The sequence below is a fragment of the Kwoniella dejecticola genome, chromosome 10 (genome assembly GCF_000512565.2).
Source record: "Kwoniella dejecticola CBS 10117 chromosome 10, complete sequence".
Taxonomy (NCBI): domain Eukaryota; kingdom Fungi; phylum Basidiomycota; class Tremellomycetes; order Tremellales; family Cryptococcaceae; genus Kwoniella; species Kwoniella dejecticola.
This window is the reverse complement of record NC_089310.1, coordinates 1,454,993-1,481,064: the sequence shown is the minus strand read 5'-3', so window position 1 is coordinate 1,481,064 and position 26,072 is coordinate 1,454,993. Positions and strand designations below refer to the sequence as shown.

The following is a 26,072-nucleotide window of genomic DNA, read 5'->3' as shown; positions in this document are numbered from 1 at the left end:
ATACCTGATATCAATAGTGTAATGTTTGTCGGTCCGTATTACGCGGCCTTGTAAACTTGTACTGGACTTTCCGGAGTCTTCGAATGTCCTCTTTTTCCGCTTTCACTGGCGATGGGACTCCAGAATGCACGTCCACATGAGTGAAGCTCGCCGACAGCGTCACAGACACACAATATCTTGTGATGCAGGATGATCTGAACATTGGTATATATATATATATGCAACTTTGAGATCTTCTTCTTTTCAACTTGTGTACGCAGTACAGTACTCAACAGAATGGTAAAATCATTCATCCGGTCAGAAACCTTGATATGACAACAAAAGGCCGGACAAGTCCAAACCCTAAACAAATCCCTCACAGTAACCCACTGATAATCCGAACTTGAACCCGTTAGTCGGCTGCACTGTGATATCACCAACAACGATCCCATCACCATAGACTCCCCATTATCATCATAATGACTCCTCAGCTTAGTGGACTTCGGTCCCAGCTCAAATCACAGGTAATACTTTAGCAGTGTTTATCTGTTTATCTTCTTGCTCATCGCCCAGCTTCTGATCGATCTCTTCGACCGTCTTTGGCTGCTCTTCAATCATTCCTTCGTGGTTGTTCATCATTTCCTGAGCGATCCTGTAGTTTCTTGGTCTGAAACACGAGGAAGGAAGAGTCAAGCGTCAGTACTCTAATAGAGGGTAAATATGCAGACAATGTAATGGTATACGCTTTTGCAGTTCTTGATCTTGACAAGGTGACTCTATACACGAAGCGAGAACATGAGTATGAAGATGACCCACCGAACAACCTTGAGATCGTATATCCTCAAAGAACAGATGACAATGGCGACTGTGATCCATAAAGCCATGCTGACTGGCCATCCAAATTTGTAGTGTGATGCTTGTTTCGTAGGCCAGATCAAGACGTTCGACCAGGCGTCTACAGCGAATGAAAGTATCACGCAGATTAGCGAAATCCGTCAAAATGGAAGTGCAGTACTGCATACTGCACTGATGATGTTGTGTCTCTGGCTCAGTCGGACAGCTCAACTCACTGACTGCGTAGTACATGCTGATACCTACCAACAAGACATTGATTCAGTACTTAAAGTCGAGAGCTGAGGCAGCTCAACTCTGCAACTCACATATACCGATGATCAATGCCCGCTGTTCAGCGTCGATAGGTAACATGTCACTCAACCAAGACCAAAGTGGCGGTCCGCTCGCGGTACAGAAATACAGTGCGAAGTCTGAGAATCGAGCAAAGCGACATTCAGTGATCTGTGCATGAGGGCAGAAACACGAGTAGCATGTAAGTGCAAGTAAGATGCTCACAGCTGAAATATTTGGCACCATCAGGGACATTCCAGATGGTCATGATCACTGTTGGCGGGAATCCGATCACGACTTGAGCGAGAATCATAAGCCATCTGGTCCTGAAGTAGTCTGAACCGAAGGCGAATATCCACACGGCGGCAACTGCAAAGGAACACAAGGCATCAGCTTCCGGTATCAGCGATAGAACATGTAAAACACAATAGTGATGCTCAAGATCAATGAGGCGCAAAATTTGGATTACCTTGCATGGCATAACCGCCCATTGGAATCGCATTCAGAGCGGATATACCCCATACTTTGTTCCCGTCTTTATTGACCAGCGATTTGAGCCATAATTGGAAGACTAAGTTTCCAGATGAGAAAGGTCATTATCGGATTGAGCAAGCGAACCCAGGCAAGAATCCACTCACATGAATTTCCGGATGGAGCAATCAACATGCCCACGTACATGTAGATGAACATGTACAACAGCGGGTTCTTCAGCGTCCGAAGAGCGCATTTGAGATTGATGGGATTAGGGGAAGACCTGGTAAATCTGTCTAGTCTCTCTCTGGCGATCTCCTTATCCCTTGGTTTCAGCCAGAATGCTCGAGGACTACAGTACAAGCGATCACTCAATTAGCAGGACGCACAAATTTTGGACATGGTATCAGGTGAGTTTCACTGCCTCACTTGGGATTATCGGGGAAGTCGGGGATCATGAACGGGCTACAGAAGGATATCCCATGGAGGACATCAGCGTGTCTGATCACTATTCGGAACGACCAAGGTGATCGACTTACCCAATGATGGCCACAGCGATTGTCATTACACCTGATCCCAATCGGGTGATGGGTCAGCATCCCACTGTACAGTCTCGGGCATACAGTCCAGTATCATATCTGATAGGAGAGGTGGTCAACGCTCGATGTACTCACAATTGAGTATGAATGTCCACTGCCACCCTGGAATACCCGATTTACCCTCCAGGCTCTCGTGTATGGCTGTCTGCAGGGCGCCTGACATCATGGCTCCGATTGCTTGACAGGAGTGATAAAACCTGTCATCTCAACATCAGCCGGTGAGCAAAGCTATGAACAATCCAGGGGGATCAAGCCTACCCGATTCGTTTAGCCATTTCAAGAGGAGTATACCAGGTCACTATCGGGTCAAGAAACATACATCTCAGCTGTTAAGCAGTCTGTCCGTATCCGCGAGATTGACCTAACTTACTCAGAAGCGTGACCGTGCCGGGATAGGCGGAAGATTCGCATATTCCGATAAAGGCTCTGATGGCGTAAATCTGTTTCGGATGTTTACAAGCTGCAATAGCGCCGGTCAAAACACCCCAGCAAAACTCCAAGCCTGGCAGCCACAAAGAAGGGCGAACGCGTGTGATCATGACTTGGGATGGGATCAGGAATAGCGCATAGCCGACGTTGAAATATGTACTGAATGACAAGTTAAAACCCCACGGTATTAGCGATCATAGACCACCTGATCGTTGACAATCGATAGTGACAATGTCGATGACCTGAGGCACAAGACCTACATGAAATAGTTCAATTCGTTACCAGTCAGGTTTAGAGCCTCGCTCATGCCTGACACATAAGCGGTCTGGATGTTCTGCTGATCGATATACTTAATGATTTGCCTGGTCGTAACACACCTATTAGGATACTGCGAAACACTCCTGGCGTTGTGCGGGTCGAAAGGGTGCCTACTCACGAGAGACAACCAAAGGTCAGAAGGTATAAGTCTAGCTTGAACAAGAACCACTTTTCCTCTTTGGTCTTGGTATGTTGAGCTACAGCCTGGAGATCGATACCCCGGCTGGCAAGCTGCTCGGGATCATCGTTGATGTTCGTTTCGCCTTCCTTCCAGAACATTGTGAGGTGGTAGAGTACGTCTCTTTAATGCAGTCTGAGAAGATAGGAAGGTAAAACCCTCGTTTGTCTTTTATACTGCAAGGGAAAAGCGAACGGATGATCTGCGTGCAATATCGCGATGTTATCGCCTCTTCAGCGTCAGCGGCTTATCTGTCAACCCACTCCGCTCCGTAATTCTGAAATACCGCTCGGACCCAGTCGTGCCGGCAAACGAATCGATACTGTTCACGAGTCAGATGATAACTGCAAATATGACAAGCGTAGTTTACGCGTTGTACAGCCAGAAACATGATAAGGGTCAGCTGATAAGCTGAAATCTTCCGTCTCGACGGAACTCTATTGACACTTAGCGTCTTTTCTTGCAATTTTCGATCAGGAGACTCGATGTGGCTAGGGATGAATTCTGAAAGCCGTCGTTGCAGACCTTTGCGAGCGGCTCCAAAGATCCGCTCAATACGTGCGACTCAAGCGTAGTCTGCGTTCAAGTTGGGGTATCACATGCTCAAGGAGTGAATCGATATCATATCATCAGCCTGCTGGAGATCATAGTTGATCGTCAAAGCGTTATTCTTAGTCTAAATTCAGAACTGGTCGACTTCTTCCTCTCGTTGTACGCCGCAGATCGTTATCACGTAAAGTCCGGAATCGAGGATTGATATGACGAGATTTTCCGTGTTGTCGGGTAGCTTATTTCAAGCTGATCGGTCGTACAATGTCACCAGCAGCCGTGGGTGGCCAGCTGTCTGTAATGCATAGCGCTTCTCAGACGTGCTACACCACGCTTGGAAACGGACCGATCACTACGACGGGGGCGGAGCACATTAACCCGCAGTGCATTCGGATATGACCGACTCGTGCAATCCAGTCGCTATCATGCTTGCTAGCATACTTAATAGCCTGACGAACGCCTGACGACCGATACATAGGGAGATGTGCTGAGTGCAGATCGAACAGTCCAGTAACACCACCATGTCCACATTTCCACAACCTTGGGTGTCCACAGTTTCGCATTGGCAAGCAACCAATCGAGGTCCAACTTCCCTGTACCTCCACAATGCGCACGCCAAATTACCCGAAGAGGCTGACATCCTCATCATTGGGGCTGGCATGATGGGCAGTGCGTTATCGTACTTCCTGACTAGACCTGGATCTTACGGGGAAGGCAAGAAGATCGTCTGTGTCGAAGCGAAAGACGTCGCTAGTGGCGCAAGTAAGTCAAGCGAACATACGTCGTGTCATACTGTACCTTCCGCTCCGGAGACTGACAGTCTGACCTGACAGGTGGTCGAAATGGGGGACAGTAAGTCGGATAGTCCTTGTTTCTCAAGACCGATATTGAGCGAAACACGGCTTGTAGTGTCGGTCCAAAGACTTACCACAAATGGGATCTCTTGATGAAACCTTATCCTGTTGGATCGGGATGTTCCGTCGAGGAAGCCACGCAGGTCATGCAAAATGAAAGAGATAATCTCGATCTCATCGAGTCGATTGTCAAGAAGGAGAACCTGGATGTCGACTTCTGGAGAGGAGAGCTACTTGAGAGTGGGTTCGACCGATCAAATCGGAATGAAAAGACACAACAGCTGATACCCTGCCGCCACGATCTTAAACATAGCCCATCATTCCGCGGATCAAACAGCCCTATGTAAGCGACAATATGCTGCTTGGCTGAAGGCAAGGCAAGAGTACGGATTCACTCAAAGTCATGATACACGCTTCATCGACGACCTCAAGGAAGCCGAGAAGGTACACGTCTCCGCTTGATTGTCACGGGGGATGGACTCATCTTTGCTGATCCAGCATCCTGTGACCTAGCTGTCCCGATTCAAAGGAGCGACATCGGTCCATATAAGACCAGGAGGCAGTGTACATTCGTGAGCAGTGATTTGACTACACAATGTATTGTGTGAGTCTACCGTATTGACCAGGTTTGAGATAGTCACAAGCTAGCTACCGCTTTGATGCGATGTGCTATCGAGTCACAAGCGGCCGATTTCTCATTCTATTCCTGGACACCAGTATCAGGGCATCCGCACCGAGCAGGAAATGGCGGTTGGAGGGTCAAAACTTCCAAAGGCTACATTCAAGCCAAGAAGGTCATCCTATGCACCAACGCTCATACGCCTCATTTCTTCCCTAAAGATGATCCTATTCATTCTCAGTGAGTCGATTTTCCCATGTCGACTGGTGATTCATCTGCTAAGCAGCAGGATCTTTCTGTAGCATCAAGCCCTTCCGAGGGCAATGTGCCCTCATCACTCCGCCACCAACGTATTCGGGAAGGCAGTCATTCAAGCACACTTACAATATGATCGACGAGCATTATCTAGTGCAGACCCCCATGGGCGGGATTGTGTTGGGTGGAGGACTGCATCGTCTCATCCGAGAGGGCAAAACGAGACCTGAGGATTCGTTTGGTCAGGTCGATGATGGTGAAAACAGCGTGCAAGCAGGTCAAACGGAGCGTGAGGAACTCCATCGGCAAAACTCATACGTGAAGATGGATTGCTGAGACCACAGCAATAATTCCTTGTGACACAGATTTCCGCACATTTCTTCGAGATCACTTTGTTGGCTGGGGTCCAGAGGGATATGGAGAGGGCCTCACGCGGACTTGGACTGGTATATTGAGTACAGTCAAGGACTGGGTGCCGCTTGTTGGTGAAGTGCCCGGTAAGAAAGGCTTATCGATGACTGCTGGGGTGAGCATTGACCAGTTGTTCGGCCTCGCCAGCCGATCACTAGCTGATTGCCTGAATAGTTCGCTGGACATGGGATGTCAAGGATTTTTGCCGTTGCTCGGGGATATGCTAATACCCTCAAAACGGGTGTGTGGGACGAGAATCTCCTACCGAGATCGTTCGAGCTTACCGAAGCGCGACTGCAACGTACCTTGAGAGCCGAAAGAGAATTCGACCACAACAACAAAGAAGGGATTAGGATTGTCAATGGCGGGGTCGTTAATGTTCACGATGTCGGTCGTAAGGGCACGCGTACATCACATCTTTGAGGGGATGCCGCTTTGGTGAACCCCCTCGATCAGACATTCCGTAGTATCCCATCATGAATGTCGGTATGCATGTATGAACGGTGCGCAGACATTCTATGCCTTTCATCCCGAGATATCGATTATTAAGCGTATGAACATCCTGATGCAGTCCATGTAATCGACAATCTGAGGGGGTTCCGTGCGGATCGTGCCAGTCAGCAGAGCTCGAACTTTGGCAGCCCAGACAGCACTCACTTCCACCCGTTCATCAGGCATTGTGTTATATTTCCCGCCCGGTCCACAGACGATCCCTTCCAGCCCCAATCTCTTATACAAATGCCCAGCGTCCGACCCGAAGAAACACTGCGGCGCCAACGCTCCTGTGGGCTGTTTCTGCCCAGGTCGAACTTGTTCATATGCGTTATTTAGCCTTTTGACTATATGAGCGTCCTTGGGTACTTCGAAGGAAGGCATACTGTCGGACCGTTCGTTGAAGATCTCGTATTTCAACAGAGGGAATCTACGCTGTGTTTCCATACAGCTTATCTCGAGGGCATTATCCACGTCTGTAGATGTTTGACCGGGACCGAACCGCCTAAGCCATCGACCGTTCAGCTTCTTGACCCCTCAGCAAGCGGATAGGTGGATATGAGGCGTGTGAGTGCTAAAAAAAACTCGATTGGACTCGACTCACGCCGCGCCGCGAATATGACACACGTCAGCTACTTGTGGAGGCCTCCAATCTGCCATCTCCTTCCCCAGCCCAGCTCGGACGACTCCCACATGACACCGATTGCACGCTTTCACGTCGTCGTTCTTGGCATTTGCAAAAGTCAATTTATCTAGACGCGGTATCAGGTCGGTCGCAGCTAACAGAGCGTCGGTGGCGTCTTCTCTCTTGCTCATACTAGTGGTCATGTCGGAATCAGCTTGAAATCCCCAGCTCTCAATCGCTTTTCAACAGCGTCACACATCAAAGTGAGAGTCAGTAATGTAAGGACTTAGCCTTGACTTACTGCCTCGTTATCCCCGTCAATTCTATCCGGAAGATATGACTTTCCGCATGCATCGTTATCGCCTTTAGATCACTCGGCTCGCAATTGACGAAATAATCCACATTGCAATACCCTTGATCTATCAGAGCCACCGTTCCAGGTCCGCCTTGTAACTCTCCGACTACGTGAGTCAGGACGACATCGCCTTTCGGTTTCCACCCGGACTCGATGAGCGTTTTCACTGCGCAGAAGTAAGCGGCGCAGCCTGCCTCTGGAGGTGATCAGGAGTCCGAAAGATACGCAAGGCAGCTACAGTGATCAGCCAATGCAGGTTTGCCGCATAGCGGATGAAGCGTCTCGGCTCACTCACTCATGTTTGAAACTCCAATTCCGAAAATACAATCATCCTTGATGACTCCTCCCCACGGATCGACCGTCCATCCCTCTGTCACTGGGTTGGTGTCGAGATGGCCGTTGAAGAGCAACGATTTCCCACCACCTGTTCCTTTCCATATACCCAATGCATTCTGTCTGCGACCTTCATCGAATTTCTTCACATCTGCATCTAGCCCTATGTCCTTCATCACCTTCGCCATATAGGCAGTCGCTTGCAGTTCACCATCCGTCTTGCTATACGACTTTATCCGTATCAGCCCTTGTAGAGCTTCCAAGCATTTCTTTTCGTTGGGTTCTGGATAGGCGAATGAAGGAGGTAGGGGGGAAGTTGTCATGTCGTTGAGAATCTTCGTGGTCGTTTGATCCGGACTCAGTTGTAGCTCGCCTCCCTCTCTCTTTGGTCTTCGTTCAGCGGAATATAACGATAAGAAATGCAATGGACATTTGACTGCAACCAATGTAGGTGATATCATGTGGATCGCTTGATTGACAGTACGTAAGTAACCCTTTGGAAGCGATCCTTCGAGTTTTAGATACCGGTTGGGAAATCTAGTCGCCGAGCGGGTGTTCTGCCTGGACTCGGGACTCGCTTTGTTTGCTAGGTTATCGCTCAGGCTCAGAGGAAAATCCGATTCCTTTCGGGATTCCGAAAATGCAGTATCTCACGTTGATCGATGAAGCTTAAAACAGTAACAAATAGTTACAAACCCTTAAACGCCCGGACCATTGAAGCTCTGGAGATTGCTGTTCGTCTTGTGATAGGTTAGACATCAAGCCTGACAAGGTGGATCCTATCCCGATAGAATCCCGGAATGTCCATCTATTTTAGGCCAGGTCAGGTTCTTGGAAGTTACGGATTTTTCACGGATCGACCATGCGATTGATTCCTTCAATTCCTGCCTTCCTTCTCCTGCTTCTGCTGGTCAGCAGACCGTCTTCTGATCATTGGTAATATAGGGTAAAAACGTACTATCGCCCCCTTGGCAGCGTTTTGCCCAATTCGCTCAGGCCAGACGATATGGTCCGAACAGCACGCCGAAAAGGCAGGAAACCTAACCCGAATGAATCCTTTGCCAGAAACAGAAATGATGCTAATATCAAAGATAAGGATTCTGATGAATCTGGCTCTGATTGCATATAAGCCCTTCCCATATGAAAGTTGACTCAGTTTCATTTTAATCTCTCTCTCAAATCTAAATCGAGAACACCTTGAGCTCATCTTTTCATCATCGTCATTATTACAACACATCATGGAGTATCACGACGACAAAGAGAAAGACATCAGTGCGCCAGCCGCTGCCTACGCGGTAGATGGCAAGGTGGACGATGGGTATGAGATCTACGCAAAGAACGTGGACACTCAAGGTGACCGAACACCAGAAGAGCAGGCTATCTGGGAGGCGAAGAGTAAGAAAATCGCAACCAAGTTCGATCTCCATTTATTGGCTATGATGTGCTTCCTCGTCGGTAAGCTATAATTCTCTCTTTATCCCAGAAATCTTCCACTTCAGACAAAAGTAGGATGTTGATTCCGATTTGCTATATATCATCTAGGTGTAAACTATATTGATAAGGCAGCTTTAGCTTGGGCCGTCCTGTTCGATCTCAAGAAGGATCTCGGCTTGGTAGGAAACCAATATTCATGGGTCTCTTCAATGTTCTACTTCGGTTATCTGGCTGGTGAGTATCATCTTCGATCACTTCACATTGGAAGATTTGCCGAATAAGGATGCTGAACGATAAACATTCCCAACCTTTGCACAGGTCAAATTCCCGCTTTCTACTGCACCGCTCGACTCCCTCTGGCCAAAGTCATCGCCGCAACCTGTATCATGTGGGGCGCTCTTATGTTGGGTACGATGGGCTGCAGAAACTTCAGCGACATGATGGCCGTCCGTTTCCTTCTCGGTGTGACCGAAGCTCCTCTGGTCCCCTCGCTAGTCAGCTACACCGCTCTGTTCTACACAAGGAAGGAGAATCAGTCTAGGACTTTGATCTGGGGGTAAGTTTTCGCTACACTCTAGCCTACTGGAAGGATTCACATGTTTACCTTCTATTGCTATTACTATAGTGCTATGCAAGTAGGTCCATTACTCTTCCACACTGGAGATATGATCATCGCCAGAATCATGCTGACTTGTCCTTTCTCTAGGGTACTTTCTACCTCATCTTCACGCTTGTCGCCTATGGACTCGGTCACATCAAGAACGATGGCCTCAAACAATGGGCCTGGATCTACCTTGTCTTGGGCCTCATCTCCATTGTATTGGGTGTCGGATGGTTATTCTTGCCTGACACACCTATCAAAGCTCGATTCTTGAACGAAGAAGAGAAGATCATCGCTCTTGAGAGAGTCGCAGAGAACATGACCGGTACCAAGGGTTCTTCTAGTGAGTTATCAGACACTTACAGTAAAATCCTACTTTGGTGGCTGACTGGCGAATCATTTCTGCAGTTCAACTACACCAAGTCGTTGATGCTATCAGAGACCCAATGTACTATCTCAGTCTGTTATACGTGTTCTTCGCCATGGTACCAAACGGTCTTTCCAGTTTCAACAGTGAGTCACCAATTCTCCCGCCTAATATAGTCTGTGTGACTCTCTCAGGTGGTTGGAGCTAAGAGATTCTCATTTCTAGCTTTGGTAATCTCTTCATTCGGATTCAACCAATTCAACACCCTTCTTGCCGGCCTGCCTTCCTCGATTGTCTCTGCTGGAAGTTTAATCGCATGGAGTATCGCAGCTAGGAGATACGGTGGACTTCGAACCCTAGGAATGGTTTTGCCCCTTATCCCCGCTATCGCAGGTATCGCCGCCGTCTACGCTACCACGCACGGCAATCACCCCAAATGGGGCCGAGCCGTCGCTTATTGGTTGATCAACTCTTACGCCGTCACTTGGCCTTTCTTCCAAGCGCACATCGGTGTCAATTTCGCTGGTCACACTAAACGATCTTTCATCTACGGTTCAGTACTTGTCATGTTCTCCGCTGCGAACATCGTCGGACCGTTCATTTTCCCTTCCGGATCGAGCAACTACGCAAAAGCTCTTGCGATTATTTTGGTCTTCTTCTGCGTCCAAGCTGTTATTGCTGTCACTATCAGATTTTACATGATCTGGAACAATAGAAGCAGAGACAGGAAGTTCGGAGAGGTGAACAGAAGGATGGAGACTGAGGGTGCGTTGGAAGGATTAAGCGATAAGACAGATCGAGAGAATACCGCGTTTAGATATGTTTTGTAGACCTGTAGAGGGATACGGGGGTGCTTTGGCCTTGTCAGCCGGCGCACAGGATGTGGCGTGAATAGTTGTAGGTAGCTGTAGGGTAAATTGTTGTGATTGTGATGGTTCTTTTGTTTTGGTGAGGCTTAGCGACTGAATTCGTCGACGATTTTGGGCGGAATTTTTGGTTGAAGATCATCGAGCATGCACATGTGTTATTGCTGTTATCATCGGGCTTTATGTTGAACGCGTGAGGTTTCAAAAGGAAGTTCACATATTATCTAGTAGCTACGTGCGCCATACATCTGACAATAGGACTCTGGTCTTCTTTGCTATTCGACACAACACAGTTTACTTCGAATAGCTACATTATGATCCGAAGGCTCCGGGAATCCAGAAAGCTTGACTCCCTTCCTGAACAACAAACAGTGCGTTGATCCTCCAAAGTGGAACATACTGCAATCATTCAATACAGTCAGATGAAGGCCAAGATGGCAATTTTTGCGTGACTCACCCTAACTCGTCCCCCTTATTCACATGTTGTCCAATCTTCACAGTCGTGTCACAAGTAGATACTTCGGTCATACCAATCCCAATGAACGCCATGAGCCCAATCTTCGGATTATCGCTCTCAATAAAGATGACGGCTCTCGTAGCCGTACATGACAAGTATTCTTGACTTGTAGTTTCCCCATTCTTGTCCGCCGATTGGTTCGCCTGGAAATCGACGAAGAGGGGTTCAGAGTAATAAGTCCCCTGGACGATGTACGATTTCTTGATGGTCCCCGACACAGGAGCATGCCATCTGTGATACGACAAAGCACTTAAGAACGCCTGGTATATCGTTCCGCCAACGAATTGCTGTGCGTAATCCTTGTCGAAGTTCAACATATCCAGCACCGAGTACGGTTGACCTTTGACCCAGAATTTGTCGCGCGCATGAACGTCCCGCGCGACTTTGTACACCTTTGACTCGCATGCGTTGGCTACCACATCGTCGTTGGAAGGATCGGCAACTGGACGGTTCTCCCACTTGAAATGCCGGGTGAAGAAGTCGTCCCATGATTTGTATCCGTGGTGTTTTGCCTGAGGATCAGATTGGAACAATTCTTCGAAAGTCAGGTTGGTGCCTCCCGCTTTGTTGGCTACTTCTTCCAAGGATGCTTTACCGGTCTTGCCGAACCACCCTGTCTTGTCTTCGCCAAGCACTTCGGCTGATGCGGGAGAAGATAGGTACTCGCCCCACACATTGAGGATCTTCTTGAGCTGCTCGGCCGTGGTGAAGGTTGACGAGAAGAATTGTCGGAATCGCAGTGAATAGTAGGAAGAGCAGAGATAGATTTAGATCAGCGAAGCAACTCAAACAGAAAACTAAGAGCTTGTGAAGTCACCGCTTACATGATCGTTGACTGTGGGGTCTTGGAAGACAGTGAACCCAGCTGCGGTACCCATCGGCCAGTCCAAGAGCGCATTCACGGGTACACCGACCATCCCGACTTTGTGACCTGCATCCGTCCATGCTGGTGCAGTGCTTATGACGTGGTTCATCAATCTTAGAAGATGATCGAAGTCCTGTACTTGGGTTTCACCCGTTGGGTCTTTCAGATATTCCTTGTTCTTGGGGACCTGTGTTGAGTATCAGTATCAGCGTTATTCAGCACAAGGTGAAGCAAGGGTCAGGATTTGGCGACGAGAGACCAACCATCCAGCTAGAAGAAACGAAGGAGATCCCTGCTCACCTGCTCGAACATGAGGTCAAACAACATTGATAATCTAGTATCATTCTCCACAGCCTTCTTGAAATCCTCTAAGACCGGATGAAGGGGTTTAGGGTTTTTGTCGACGTGTTCAACGGTGTCATTGAGGAATTTATGATGATGTCTCTTATCTTGGGATCTCCAGTGTCCCACCTATGAGCACCATCCCAGCACAGAAAGTCAGCGCAGAGCAGCGATTGCTTCCCCCAAGCATCAGAAGCTGGCAGGGAGGCAGCGAACGAGAAACGTACAGTGTGCATGTGGTGTTCCTGCGGAACAGTCGTGTCTTTAGGATCGCTCATCTCGTCTTGTGCGGCTAGACTCTAATGGAAATGTATGCTGCAATGAATGTTTGTCAAGCAGAGATAGGTTCCTTTCGCGAGAGTATTGAGAGTCGAGACAGTGAGTATATGTGTGCCCATAGACCAAGTCATCAACAGCACTTCGACATTTATTTATAGAATGAAGTTGAAGACGGTCATGATGATGTCATTTATTCCCGAGGCCCTCCAGGAAACAGGAAAAAAGTCAGTCACCGTTCCTCGTCATTTTGCCGAAATTCATTGAAAGGATGCCGCGGAAATCTATCTGCAACAATATTGCATGGACATGCAGGTAGTGAGCCGTGTGACGGCAGGAGGCAGAAAAGAGTAGATGATTAGGATAATATGATGCTATAGTGTATGCTTTATTGTCCATGACTATGCGTACTCCGGTCATCTACAGATACGATGCCTGCTGATCTTACAGATGTCCTTTTCCTACAGGTACCGCAACGCTCTTTCCTGCTTTGGCGAATATGGGTATCTCAGTCAACCAGTGTTGTTCAAATGTCGACACGTTCCGTGCGTAGAAGGCCGAGGTGATTGTCTGCACCGAACATCAGCCCTTCTCAGCTAGCATATCGACGGGAGTTGCAGTTAAGACTCACCAGTTCGTCATACAAGATAGCAGGTACTTTTTTACTCATCAACACGCTCGAGGGATGTATTTTCACCGTCTGCCCACACACGAACAAAAGAAACATAAAGACTCAGTTGCAGTCTCGCGATAGGCAACAACTAGAGATTGAAGAGGACTTACCAGACTTCCTGTCGTTTGCTTGTAACTCCCATCCGCCTGTATCACAGCAGTGTTCATGAACAGGCCATGTAATAAGCTTTTCATGATAGGCGCACTATCCGACGTGTTACAGGTGGAGACCTCCCAGTCTATCCCGTTTCGTTTGACGAGTTCTCTCAGTTGTTCTCGGATCTTAATAGCTTGAACGAGCGTCTTGTGATTCACATAATTATCTTTACACCAACCAATCAAGCTAATTCCGGTATTTTTCGACGATTTGTCCTTTGCCAGAGATGTTTTGAGGGTCAGGAAATCCTTGAAAACTGCTAAAGAGGTCATATGATCCCCATCCCTATGGATGAATTTCATTTTCGAGTTTGACGCTTCTTCCCTATCATTGGGACGATCAACAAAGACCGTACCTCCGGCGTTTATGATTGATAAGATGTCGATGATTTCGCTTGCGCATCCATTTGCGAATGAAGCGATTAAAATTCTGGCGTGGGGTGGATCCAAGGGGTATTTCAACATGTCTAGTCCTAAATTGGTGACTTTGGTCGGTGACTCCAGAGCTTCAAGTCCCGCTAAAGATTGGAAAGCAGCAGCGACTAGGTAAAGACGGAAAGCAAAGAGACATTAGCTGTCTTTTGATCAAATGCAGAGCTGGACCGGTGGACATTTTCGAAAGCAAAACAGACTTACTAGCATCTCTACCTGGATTATCGATGTACTCAAACTCGAAAGGATTCTGACCCATAGCTATTAATTGCAGTACAGCTGACGAAAGGTTACATCGCTGAATCTCTGGTATATCGAATTCTGGCATTTTATCGAACAGCTCTTTCGTGAAAAGCCGATAACAATGGCCATTACGCTATATTGGCACGGCTCACATCAGCAGATGCCCGTAAGCCGCTCCTATACAACTCACTTCTCGCCCAGCTCGACCGGTCCTCTGCCAAGCCGCAGCCTGGCTGATGCCTTTCTTTCTCAATTGTTCAATAGCTAGAGCATGGAGAATCTCATTAGCTTTGACAGCCGGCGATCGAGGGATGGAAGGAACTTACATCCGGATTGCCTGAAGATGTATTCCTTTTCCTTCTTGAACCCGGTATCCACTACGAATGACACCCCAGGTATGGTCATAGAAGTCTCCGCGATATTCGTGGCGACTATCACTCTCCTCGTGTTAGAAGGTGGGGGCGAGAAGATTTTGGACTGGGCGGTGGGCGGAAGTGCAGCGTAGAGCGGTAAAACCTGGATCTTTGTCTGGCCATCAGGAAGCTGTTTACCGACTCTCCGCAAGAGCTCTACACAATTTTCGATCTCATCAGAACCTGACTCGTTCGTCAGCTTGTAGCCTGTCTGCTGGCGACGAGTTGGACATACCGGGCATGAAAACGAGTATATCGCCTTCGTTCTCTTTGTTGCTGTGTACGATCATCACTTGTCTAGCGGCCGCTTCTATGAAGTCTTCTACCGGGTTTAAAGCATGTTGCGTGGACACATCGTACATCCGGCCCTTTACCATAAGAGCGTCGCGTCCACTGTGTCGAAAAACGCAGAAATCAGCTTTTTTGTTTTACTGGGTAGAGAGTGGTGGATTTCGTACTGTACACGGATCGCTACACAAGAAGCGAAATTGAACTTACGTTTCAAAGAATCTCTGGAACTTTCCCGGATCAAGCGTTGCACTCATGATAACCAGCTTCAACTCCCGTACTCCGGCTGACCCTGTCTTCTCCTTGCCTTTCCCATTTTGCTGTGTCTGTGTCTGGGCGGCTACCAGATCTTTCCGTATCTTTTGAACTTTCTTCAGCGTCCCACACAAGAAATCCGTATTCAATGTTCGTTCATGCGCTTCGTCAATGATGATTATATCGTATTTCAATAACAGATTCAAGCCTTGATGTGACGATGACGACGAGGATGAAGATGAAGACTCGGTGTAAGGTGTAGGGTTCGCCAGTTCTCTGTAGAGCAGGATCAGTGTATGTAGGCCAGCGATTGACGCTTTGTGCGGAAGATCACTTCAACCAAAGCCGGAGCAGGCTAAGAGGCAGGAGTAGGAAGACCCACCTCATGAGAACACCCTCCGTACAGTATCTGACTCCCGTATCTCTGCTGACCATCTCCTCGAAACGGACACTATATCCCACCTCCTCTCCGACCAGACATCCGGTCTCGGCCGCAACTCGATTAGCCAGGGCAATGGCAGGAAGACGCCTGGGTTGGGTGATCGCTATCCTCGGTGATTTGCCTTTATAATGCGATGTCGATATGGCATGTGATCGTAGCAGTTGGGGAAGTTGAGTGGATTTCCCACAACCTGTTTCTCCCAGTATCTGCGTATTGCTTAGCGATTGAGCTGTGTCCATGCGAAGCTCACTTCAGCAGGTCTGACTTACTATCGTAGTATCGTTGTTCATGATCTCTTCCAAGATCTGTTTTCTACCTGATGAGATAATCGTTCAGCCCAGCCTGTGAACCTTGCAAGTTGCCGGGAGACTACCTTGGTTTTATTCTAAAGAGAAAGCTTACCTTGATAGAAAGGCAATTCCTTTCGTTTCTCAAACAACCTCTCCGCCTCTTTCCGCCTACTTTCCACTCCGCCTGCATTCTTATTCGAGCCGCTGCCGCTAATCCCATTGGTGGTGCTCAATTTTCGTTTCTTGCTTGTTGATGATGATTCTGATACGCCGTTCAGCTTGGCCCTCTTCTTGTTCCGAGTAGAAGGAAGTCGTTCCTGTCCGTTTTCATCATCGTTATATTCCGCATCATCTTGATCCGAATCGTTTTCATGGAAATTCGATATCTTCGGTATAGGTTTCTGTGAGGCCGTAAATGCTTGACCATTGATACGAGGATGATCGGAAGACTCGAGATTTGTTGAAGATGGAGTCAAGGCCATTGTACACAGTCTCCAGTCCACGATTTAGGAGACAAGACACATGATACAAGACACAGCACAAAAAGCAAGAAGCACGTTTGTCCCGCTAGACTTGTTTCCTGCTTGTTCGGGGACAGTCTGGAGGAAAGCGAGGTGACAAGGTTGCAAGCCGAAAGCGTGACGTGACAGTCAGAGCAAGATGGTGGTGATCGAAGCAATGGAAGGCAGAATGAGATTGATAAGTGACGATACTAGAAGATGACCCAAATTTGTTGCTTGCCGATGTTGACAGTTTCAACTTTTTTTCCAGCCTGCAACCTGTTTTGATTCCGTCGGAACCATTGTATCTGACCTCATAACATGCATGATCATCTCAACGTCGTACAAAAGTGCAAACCACGTCGGACCACACTGGACCTCGCCACACCGCGCACACATACAGGAATGACAACTGCATACCGATACCGATCCTAAGACATCCACTATCATCTTGCATCCTCCTGTCGATTCCCACGATATGCCAACATCCCCCATTACACCGTCCTCTTGTCTGTACCTGTACTACAACTCACTCGTTCTCTGTCGTTTCTTCGGATTTGATTTCTTGTTTGATCTTAATAAAATAAAAATACAGTTTGTCATGGCGTAATGAGATGAGCGAATCAATTAAACAGAAAGGATCATCCCGCAGAAACCCGTTTGTAGGTTACGTTGAAATCGGATCACACGAAAGGGGTACAACGAAGAACAAAGTGAAGTCAGACATTTTGATGCCTAAAGCCCGCTTGAGAAAGCATCTCCATAATCTCGCCTGTTTTGGTCTGATCTAATGGAATAGCTTCTTCTTTGGCTTTTCTTCAGGTATAACTTTGATATGGGTATGGCCGCTCGGTTTTCCTGGATGGTGTGAACAACATTCGATATTCTTCACCCACTCATCCCCATCATCCAATTCATCATTGTTCATACCCGTGATTTCCTTCGGGGGAGGGAGGATGGATCCTGAACATTCTGGCGATCCACACGAACACATCATATCGTCTTTGCCTCTTCCCATCAAGAGATCACTCAAAGTGCACCTGATCGACGGCTCAACAGCCAACATCCTCATAATTGCCGATCTGGATTCACGGGGGAGTAATCTGAATATACTCTCCGCTCCTCCCGTTTGGAAAGTTCTCGTGGACGAGATCGAAGCTGCTCTTTCTCGCTTGGCTTGTTGTTCCGCTCTGACATTTTGTGGTTGTTGAGCAGCGCCAAATGGATTCCTGTGCGGCTCGTTGACTCCGGGAGTAATTGGCGGTGAGACAGGGGAAGAGACAGCTCGATTCCTTCCCATACTTCTGTGTCCGTCCTCCGGTACGCTGAGCTTGTCCGACATTCGAGGAGAGGCGGGTACGGGGTGTGTGCCTTGTCTCTTGGGATGTGCGTTGGCTAGCGAGCCAGACGTGGCGTATCGAGACGCCGGAACGGAGACCACGGAATCGCTTCTTCTGGGGAAATTCAAATCCGATCGGTCTTTTCTTTCTTCGCCTTCGTCACGCAAGTTCAGTTGAGCGATCGAAACTCCCTCGTCCGACGAAGATGCTGAGTTTTGCCTGTTAGACTTTTGCGGTGACTCGGGACTCGCTTTGAGTTCGACTGCCGTACTGGCTGTAGCGGCCGTGGCGGTGGAGTTGACAGAGGTGGATCTGAAGGGCAATGTGCTTGTTCCATCGTTGAGTAACGTATGTGTTCCGCCAACCTTGTCGTCCATGCCTTCTTGACCGTTGGCGATCGACGGTGCAGGAGTAGGGATAGGTGGCTTCGTGCACATCTCCGGATGGGTATTGACGTATAATCTGTAACTCATATCGGTCTTGTAATCTGGGATCTTCCAAGGAAATCTACGGAGGATCATACACATGAAGATGATCGCCACGGACCATACATCGGTGAGTCGAGGATCGTAGGCATCCTTGTTGAGAACTTCTGGAGCCAAATATGGATCGGAACCGACAACACCGGAAGCTGGGATCTGATGTTTGCCTGGATAATGGAATACTGTAGCTGTTCCGAAATCGATAAGCTTGACGATGTTATCGTGAGTCATAACGCAGTTGTCCAGTTTCAAGTCACGATGAGCAAGACCCATCGAATGTAGGTAGTTGACACCATCGATGATTTGTCGGAATACACAGTAGATTTCGGGTCTTGCCATTTTTCCGGACATGACAACCGAGAAAAGATCGAAAGGCGCAAATTCCATGACCTGCGTATTTCATCAGCCGGAAACACCTTCACATCGAGCGAGTTCGAATGTTTACTCACCTCGTAGAAATGCCCATGGTCATTTACGATATCAACGGTTTCGATCACGTTGATATGTCTCAGCGTGACACCAACACAGAATTCCGCGGTGACCTTTCTCTGGTATTCTTTCTCTGACTCTCCCTGTCTTCTAGGTCTAAATTCCTTGACCGCATAAGTCGAGCCACCGTTCTTCGAGTTGGCTTTGATGAGTCTAACAGTTCCACCAGCACCCGAACCAAGCACCTTACCCCATTTACCGTACTTCTTCGATAAGTGAGCGTGTGTCGCTTCGTGTAATGAGGGATGAGTAAGCGCGACAACAGGATGGGGCACGCCAGGGTACTCAGAAGCGTTCTTAGGCGTGTGCACATCGGGAGTATCAGGTGGTGAAACTCCTCGCGAAGAAGGGACAGAAGGGTGGTGATCGGCTTCCGTCATTTGTAAAGTAGCCGTAGTTGTTCTGCTCGGAGCGGCACTAGGAGCTGCAGAGTCGGTTGGCGTTTTGCTCTCTTTCCTGGACTTCTTCTCTTTGTGCTTCTCATTGTGATGACCGAAGAAACTGGCCAAGGAAGAGTGCGATTTCTCGCCTTCGTTATCCCTATGGTGGTGTCTCATGAAGCCCATCAAGTGGGAAGTGTGAGCCCCGTGCTTGTCTCCATGATGATCGCCGAGCCGAGAAGTAGCGGGAGTGGCTGTGCCGGTAGCAGTTCCGCTGGGTGCGGCGCCCGCAGCGGCCAGTCCGTTGAAACCACTTCCTCTGCGCTGTATGCCCGGCGTGGCTGCTCCTCCAGTTGTAGGTGATCCGGGTGTCGACGGCCCAGGAGTCTCGTTCATGTGCGAATGTATCGCTTGCGCTGCAATCGAGCCATTCTCAGCTGGATGATGCTTGTGTTTGCTGTCGTGATGCCCGATGTGGTGATTGAGGAAACGACGGAGATCATGTAATGGTCCGGCATGATGTTTGGGATGACGTGTAGCGTTGGGAGAGCCATGAGGACTAGAAGGTGCAGTCTTGGATATTTGAGGTGGTCGATGAGTGTTAGCATCGGCAGTCAAGTGACTTTCGGTATGAGCGGGCGGTAGAGATGGCGCTGGGGATGGAGCATGAGGGGTTGCAGGGGTGAAAGAGAGGTTGGACGGGATTGTAGGGCGACGATGGGCAGCATGCCATTGCTCGACATCCGACTTGACAACAGGTGGAGAGGCAGATCGACTGCTGGCCCGTGATGATGGTTGCGATACATTGGGAGGCTGAGAACACAGATCCAAGATGTCAGCATGAGCTTTTTTAGGCATAAGAATCTCGGTAATCAAGGCCGAGGCATACCAAACGAGCGTTCCCAAAGCCGGAGACGTGGATCTGAGGTATAGACTTGGAAGAACGACTGCGAACAGTCCACGAGTACCATTTGGGGTAAGGGGGGCGTCTAGCAGGTCGGGGGCTTTGTGGACGAAAATCTGATCGCATGGTGTTACAAAAGAAAGGGGAGGGATAGAAAGCAGATAGGTACAGGAAGGCGGAAGAAACAAAAACTCGGATGAACCCGTCACAAGGGAGACACGCAATGAATAGTAATTTGGAGACAGAGGTTTCGCAAAGAGAGGGCAGTGCCAAGTCCAGGCGACCGAAAAATAGTGTGAAAGATGTAATTGGTTATAATTATGAAGAGTACAGCATAAAGGCTAAAAGGTGGGGTTCCTTGCCAACGAGACTAATGATCGACTAGATAGCACAAAGGTAGGTCGAGAAGCTACGCGTTCTTCGGCGGATTCTTCTTAGTTGACTCGAGATCCGAGTGACCAGCTAGCTGATCAAGAAGGGAACCGGGTCGAGGAGGGAGTAGGTAACCCGAAGACCAGCCAAAAAAAAAAAAGAGATGCACACATAGTAAACTTCTGAAAGCGAAAAAGACACTAGGAGATATAAGGGGTGATGGGGTGTTTTGATTGGAACGGATCGATCCAACTAGCCGAGAACAGTTGAAGTGGATATTCTAAGTCTTAGGTCTATTACGCTTGGCAGTCTATATACGAATAACCAAGAGAACAAACGCATGGCAGATCTCAAAATGCCAATGAACGCCGAGCAAAAGCAGAAGCAAATTCAAATGCAAAAAAGTTGTTACTCACTCTAGGCTCTTCGACTTCATGCCAAATACCACCTCTTGAAGGTACTTTCCTCAGGGAAGTACTGTCCAACTCCTTGTACTTCTCGTATGTTGGTTCGGTATGTAGAGGGACGTCTTGAGGCTCGTCATGGAATAGCGAGGCGGAGGACGTGTTGGTCGTATCTGCTGACTGTCTTCTGCTGAGCGGTGCACTTGGAGGTTCACTCGCGTTGGCCGGCGTGGTCGCTCCAGTGATCGGAGTTAAGTGTTCAGGCGAAGGTAATCCATCTCGCGCCGTGAATAACTCTTGTCCTGACGCAGTGACCAGCGATAATCTCCTGTTACCTCCTTCTCCGAAGCTAATCGACGACAATGGGATAGCTGGACTCGACGATAACATCTTGAAGCACTTGTTTGTGTGTCTGAGAGCGGAAAACTATTTATAACTTTTACCCGGTGGTGAGGTGCGGTTTGGGAGGGACGGGAGGGGTATTTACACAGGTCGAAAGGACGAGACGAACGGCGTAGATGGTTGAGACCGAAGGGCTGACTGACTGCTGATTAATGGTTATATCTCCATTGAATTGATTTGATCGTCGTTCTGGTGATTATGGTTGAGGATGAAAGGTCGGTGGGTGAATGTATAATCGAATAGATGAACAAAGTATGAGTGGAATATGGTATATGGGGTAAGGAGATTAGTTATCGTAATAAAGGAATTAACGAAATTGCTCTCCTATTCCCTCTCTTCTGTATATCCAAAAATAACTAGTTGTTGTATACGATGCTACCTCTACGGACGGTTGCTTGTCGTGGGGTATGTGGTATGCTTTGTCGATCTCCCAGCTGTACTTGGTATACTTGGTGAGAGTCGCTTGAACTGAGGGGACGGGATATGTCCGTGTAGGAAGAAAGACGTATGTACGTATGCTACGGTAATGTATGGGTATGGGTAATGGGGTAATTGGGTAATTGAAATCTTGGCTATTCTTCTACCTCTCGGCTCGCGGCACGTAGACCATATGAGTGGGATTTCTTGGCTGGCGGTTCAAGGGGCAATTCCGGTCCGACCAAACGTATCGATTGATCAATCGCAAGTGATTTTACTAGCTGTCACAGCTGTGTTTATGGATCTCAAGTGTAGTATCGCAAGCCAAGCACCGAGCTCTACGAGTGATTGAAGATACACCTAAGGAAAGGAATATGATCCAGGGATGGATGATGCGCCAAACGCGGAGACCGGGCAAAAGAAGCGGTATGAGTAATTCATCAAGAGCGGTGACGATGACCAAAAACCATATGCTTTCACACTGCACTGCAGCCAGCCAGCCAACCGAATTGGACGTTTATGCGGCATAATAAAAAAGCAAAAAGAAGAGAAGACTCTCTTCTGACGCAACCCGCGTTTCAGGGGAAATTGGCTCTGCTCTGCTCTTGCCCTTGACCGCCTATCGGCACACCATGCATTCGAATTCGAATAATCCTCGGTCTCACCCGTTCCCACCAAGTATGCAAACTACCTCGCTTAATTCCACTCATACCTGAACTGAACCCCACCCCCAATCAATTCCCTTGATCCTGGATACTTGGTATGGTATTACGCTATATATATGCTACTTTTACCCTCTTTCACATAGCATGGTATGGTGGCAGTGGAGTGGAGATCAAAATGCTGTGGCTGGCTAGGCTATACTGTACCAGTCAATCAATCAAGGCTGTCAGATACCTATGCATAAGCAAGAGATCTCATCTCATGACCACTCAGTCGAATAGGCAGTAACGGCGTCAATCAGTATGCTTACCAAGATCGACAGCGACGACGTAGGCAGAGCAGAGCAGTATTGTATGTGACGTCAGCCCGAAGGTCAAGTCCGGTTATAACGGCCGTATCGAATATGAATGCCTGATCACGTGAGTGACAAAGTGGCATGAATAATTGTAGGATGTGGCACGTAAATTACCCATGCATCCATGAATCCGTACATCCCGTATACCTTACGTTCATACAACGTATATACATTACATACCATACAAACCAAATTATACTACTGCACTATACTATACTATATCCCTTGCTTGTATAGATATGCCCAATATGAACCTAACACGCATCCTTTTACAATCATCTAGTCTGTCTATCCCTTTCTTCCCTTTCCCTCTCACATGCCCGCTCTTCTTCCCAATTCACCTCATCATACCTAGGCGGTAACTCCATGACGTTCGATTGTGCCCTTTCATGTTCATCAGGCTGTATCCTTCCCGCATCTCTATGTATTCTAAATTCCATCTCTTGTTCTTCTCTCTGTTGTCGCTCTGGTCGCCTCCTTCTACCTGGAGGTGCAGAAGCCACCGACGGCGAAACTACATTTTGTCGTTGCCTATGTGCATGGGTGTTCGATGAACCTCCTTCTCCCAGATAGGCTATAGTATCTCTCTTCAGATCGCTAATATCCTCGTCTTCCTCATTCTGATACCCGTCGTGCAATTGCAATGGCAACGGACCCCCACTTCTCGAAGATAGGTAAGTCCCCGTTCCCATTTCGGTGTTGTTCCGTCCTTGGGAGGATGGCCATGTCCCCGTACCCGCCACTGTCCCCATTCCCACTGGTGACATTGTATCTCTGGGTGTTGAAGTGAAAGTATCCATCGGTGTTAAAGGTAGAAGAGCGTCCTGAGACGAATGTCTGGTCATTGGATTACCGGTACCCCTCATTGGTGAGACCGGTAACGACGACCACGTATCGGTCCCTCCATCCAGCGTCGTCGAGCGGGATGGTCCAGGTAAGAAAGGTTGTTTAGACGGAGTGTCGTCGAATGGATTCAATGGTGATATCGGAGTCGATTGTCCTCGACTCGAGTCATTATGGTAATTGTAATTATGCGTATCTTCACCGAGCACCAATGGGGATAATCTAGGTTGTCCTCCTTGCCCGGCGGCAGCTACGGATCCGCTATTCCGAGATTCGATGAGATCTAAAGGAGTTTCGGTATCTTCATTCAACGGATCGACAGTCTTGGTCTTGATCTTGGAATTCCTCTTGTTCCTGCCCACGCTCACACCCACACCTCCTAGTCCTTCGGCAGCTGCTGCTCTGCGCCTATTCCTTGCGCGCCGACACATGAAAAGTATACCGACGATGACCAAAGTAGCGACGATGGAGAGGACACAAGCGACGACAGTCTTGATTGGGCTGGGACCCGGTGCGGGTGCCGAACTGGGGTCAGCAGTACTGTGAAGAGAGATAAGACCGATGTATCAGCATTACTCGATCGACGGTGACATTAGAGTGAATGAGTGATAGGAACCCACCTGGTTGAATCTCCAGTCGAAGCGGTGACACTCGGCGCGCCACCCCCGTTTTGCTCACTACCTATACAGCCCGAACCACCTTGTCCGACCGTGAACATACTGCTCGACCCACCGCTCGCCCATTTCTCTTGACTCCCTATACCAGCTACCAGAATAAACCTCGTCCCCTTCGCCATATCCACCGTCCAATTCAGATGCGTCACCCCCTGTACTGTGTACGTGGTCGGGTTATCTGAAAGCGAAGACTCAGGAAGATATTTCGCATATTTGCTGTTCCTGTTATACGTGATTGGTATGGAGAATGAGTTACCCAGGGGGATGATGCCGAACATTGTCGGAGGATGCGTGGTATTCCCATTATGTTCACTTGAACTAGCGTCTCGCTCATCAAAGCGCTCTAATCCTAATTCAAGGTCTAATTCCAGATTCAAGTTCGGATGTTCTGATTTGGGTTGGTCCTCTTGACGTTTTCTTCCCGAGACAGAGGTAGCGTCCAAAGTCCCGTTGATCGGGATATAATCCGAGGTTACATTTGATTCTAAGGACGATGGCCATGTCAGACTCATATTCGAACACTGAGGTGGATAGCTCCCGGAGTCGGAGGTGAGGTTGAAGGAGAAGGAATATAGATTTAAGATAGCCTGATCGGATAGGAAGCACGTCGTACTGCTATTCGGCGATGGTTGCACGGCTGTTTTCGGCGAGAAAGATCAGTATACCAATTGGTCCATAACAGTCTACAAGACAATATTGATTGTCATATTGGGATGATGACTCACTCATCACATCGGTCGTCGCGGCGAATTGTATTCCAGATGATCCCCAGACAGTCAACATATATTGCAACCCTTCCGGTTGACGTATTGGTAGATCATAGGAATTTGTCCCATCCGGTATTGATTCTATCCACACCTGCAATAGTCAGAATGGCATAAGTCAGCCTATCGTCACCTCACTCCGTCCCTCTATCGGTAATTTGGTCGATGAGTGAGGGGTCTGAACATTACGTTACGCGCCAAGAGTCAATCTGATGGAGTGCAGAACTTACATTGTAACCATGCTCCTTGAATTGGGTCTGTCCCGAGAGGGTCGCAATCAATCAGCCATACACCCGTCGGACCTGAGAAGACCAATCAATAAGGACTTACAGGCGTAAGCAAAAGATGATATGGTCCGGTATCACCACTCCATCTAATGTTTTCACGACCGATCGATGAGCCCGCAATTAGCTCACATCCTCCTGCTGCTCTGATTGCGTCAGTTGGAGAAGGCTTACTGCACAGTCGAAGTCCCGCATTGTACCGCGCTATCAACGGCTCACAAGTCAGCTGTGCGTTCCTTGTCGTCCAAGAAGGTGTGACTCACGTCGTCATATTAACACTGAGATATCCGGCGCCCACATGTTGACTAACCAGAAACAGCGACGCGATAAGAAGCCAAATAGTGGTCGCTCTACTGTCCAGGCGCGACATCTTCTAATTGCGCCCTCCTGCGTCGAGTTACGCTCCAGCTTCCAGCGGACTTGAGAGACTCCAAAATGCCGCTCTAACGTTGCCTATAGATATGATGATTTTTTGTTGCTGATGGATGGTTGAGCGATCTAGTCGGTTTCTGGTTTCTTCCCACACTCCGCCTACTGATCCATATCCTGACCTATCCTGAGTATCTTACAGACCAATCGATGCCACTTCCAGTTCTGACTTGTGCAACCTGAAGATATTGACAATGGTTATCTAACTGATAGCTCTAATATGTGATGTGAATATATGTGTATAGGTATAGGTGTATGAAGAAGCAGACTCAAATGAACTGAAGTGAGGTAACGTAGTGAGACACTTCCGGGTTCAAGC

At 48.3% G+C, this 26,072-nt stretch overlaps 8 protein-coding genes across 8 annotated transcripts; 2 read left to right on the top strand and 6 right to left on the bottom strand.

The window, feature by feature from the left end:
- Positions 1-492: 492 nt before the first annotated feature.
- I303_108074 (uncharacterized protein) lies at positions 493-3,200 on the bottom strand (the record flags this gene model as incomplete). The annotated part of the gene is made up of 14 exons (XM_065969752.1): positions 493-646; positions 796-934; positions 1,050-1,073; positions 1,140-1,244; positions 1,330-1,473; positions 1,574-1,675; positions 1,743-1,927; positions 2,005-2,040; positions 2,115-2,145; positions 2,250-2,371; positions 2,433-2,472; positions 2,545-2,762; positions 2,864-2,965; positions 3,040-3,200. The coding sequence occupies 14 exons, from the start codon at positions 3,198-3,200 to the stop codon at positions 493-495; spliced, it is 1,563 nt and encodes a 520-aa protein (XP_065825824.1).
- A 969-nt stretch (positions 3,201-4,169) lies between these two features.
- I303_108073 (uncharacterized protein) lies at positions 4,170-6,210 on the top strand (the record flags this gene model as incomplete). The annotated part of the gene is made up of 9 exons (XM_018411324.1): positions 4,170-4,410; positions 4,482-4,500; positions 4,558-4,742; positions 4,816-4,946; positions 5,016-5,074; positions 5,140-5,361; positions 5,424-5,665; positions 5,742-5,902; positions 5,962-6,210. 9 exons carry the CDS (start codon positions 4,170-4,172, stop codon positions 6,208-6,210), a joined length of 1,509 nt encoding a protein of 502 aa, XP_018259992.1.
- Positions 6,211-6,312: 102 nt separating this feature from the next.
- I303_108072 (uncharacterized protein) lies at positions 6,313-7,915 on the bottom strand (the record flags this gene model as incomplete). Its single annotated transcript, XM_018411323.1, has 5 exons — positions 6,313-6,375; positions 6,445-6,784; positions 6,884-7,096; positions 7,206-7,455; positions 7,555-7,915. The coding sequence occupies 5 exons, from the start codon at positions 7,913-7,915 to the stop codon at positions 6,313-6,315; spliced, it is 1,227 nt and encodes a 408-aa protein (XP_018259991.1).
- A 915-nt stretch (positions 7,916-8,830) lies between these two features.
- On the top strand, positions 8,831-10,824 carry I303_108071 (uncharacterized protein; the record flags this gene model as incomplete). The annotated part of the gene is made up of 7 exons (XM_018411322.1): positions 8,831-9,047; positions 9,135-9,260; positions 9,345-9,582; positions 9,652-9,661; positions 9,733-9,970; positions 10,036-10,140; positions 10,220-10,824. 7 exons carry the CDS (start codon positions 8,831-8,833, stop codon positions 10,822-10,824), a joined length of 1,539 nt encoding a protein of 512 aa, XP_018259990.1.
- A 311-nt stretch (positions 10,825-11,135) lies between these two features.
- On the bottom strand, positions 11,136-12,862 carry I303_108070 (phosphatidylserine decarboxylase; the record flags this gene model as incomplete). The annotated part of the gene is made up of 5 exons (XM_018411321.1): positions 11,136-11,259; positions 11,318-12,069; positions 12,202-12,429; positions 12,543-12,713; positions 12,812-12,862. The coding sequence occupies 5 exons, from the start codon at positions 12,860-12,862 to the stop codon at positions 11,136-11,138; spliced, it is 1,326 nt and encodes a 441-aa protein (XP_018259989.1).
- A 442-nt stretch (positions 12,863-13,304) lies between these two features.
- I303_108069 (uncharacterized protein) lies at positions 13,305-16,533 on the bottom strand (the record flags this gene model as incomplete). Its single annotated transcript, XM_018411320.1, has 11 exons — positions 13,305-13,430; positions 13,492-13,560; positions 13,644-14,230; positions 14,325-14,496; positions 14,554-14,627; positions 14,690-14,959; positions 15,012-15,169; positions 15,275-15,595; positions 15,702-15,967; positions 16,031-16,077; positions 16,164-16,533. 11 exons carry the CDS (start codon positions 16,531-16,533, stop codon positions 13,305-13,307), a joined length of 2,460 nt encoding a protein of 819 aa, XP_018259988.1.
- Positions 16,534-17,338: 805 nt separating this feature from the next.
- I303_108068 (uncharacterized protein) lies at positions 17,339-21,312 on the bottom strand (the record flags this gene model as incomplete). The annotated part of the gene is made up of 3 exons (XM_018411319.2): positions 17,339-18,763; positions 18,823-20,055; positions 20,935-21,312. The coding sequence occupies 3 exons, from the start codon at positions 21,310-21,312 to the stop codon at positions 17,339-17,341; spliced, it is 3,036 nt and encodes a 1,011-aa protein (XP_018259987.2).
- Positions 21,313-23,034: 1,722 nt separating this feature from the next.
- I303_108067 (uncharacterized protein) lies at positions 23,035-25,694 on the bottom strand (the record flags this gene model as incomplete). The annotated part of the gene is made up of 7 exons (XM_018411317.2): positions 23,035-24,142; positions 24,223-24,913; positions 25,002-25,134; positions 25,271-25,297; positions 25,371-25,413; positions 25,499-25,528; positions 25,588-25,694. 7 exons carry the CDS (start codon positions 25,692-25,694, stop codon positions 23,035-23,037), a joined length of 2,139 nt encoding a protein of 712 aa, XP_018259985.2.
- Between the last annotated feature and the right edge of the window lie 378 nt (positions 25,695-26,072).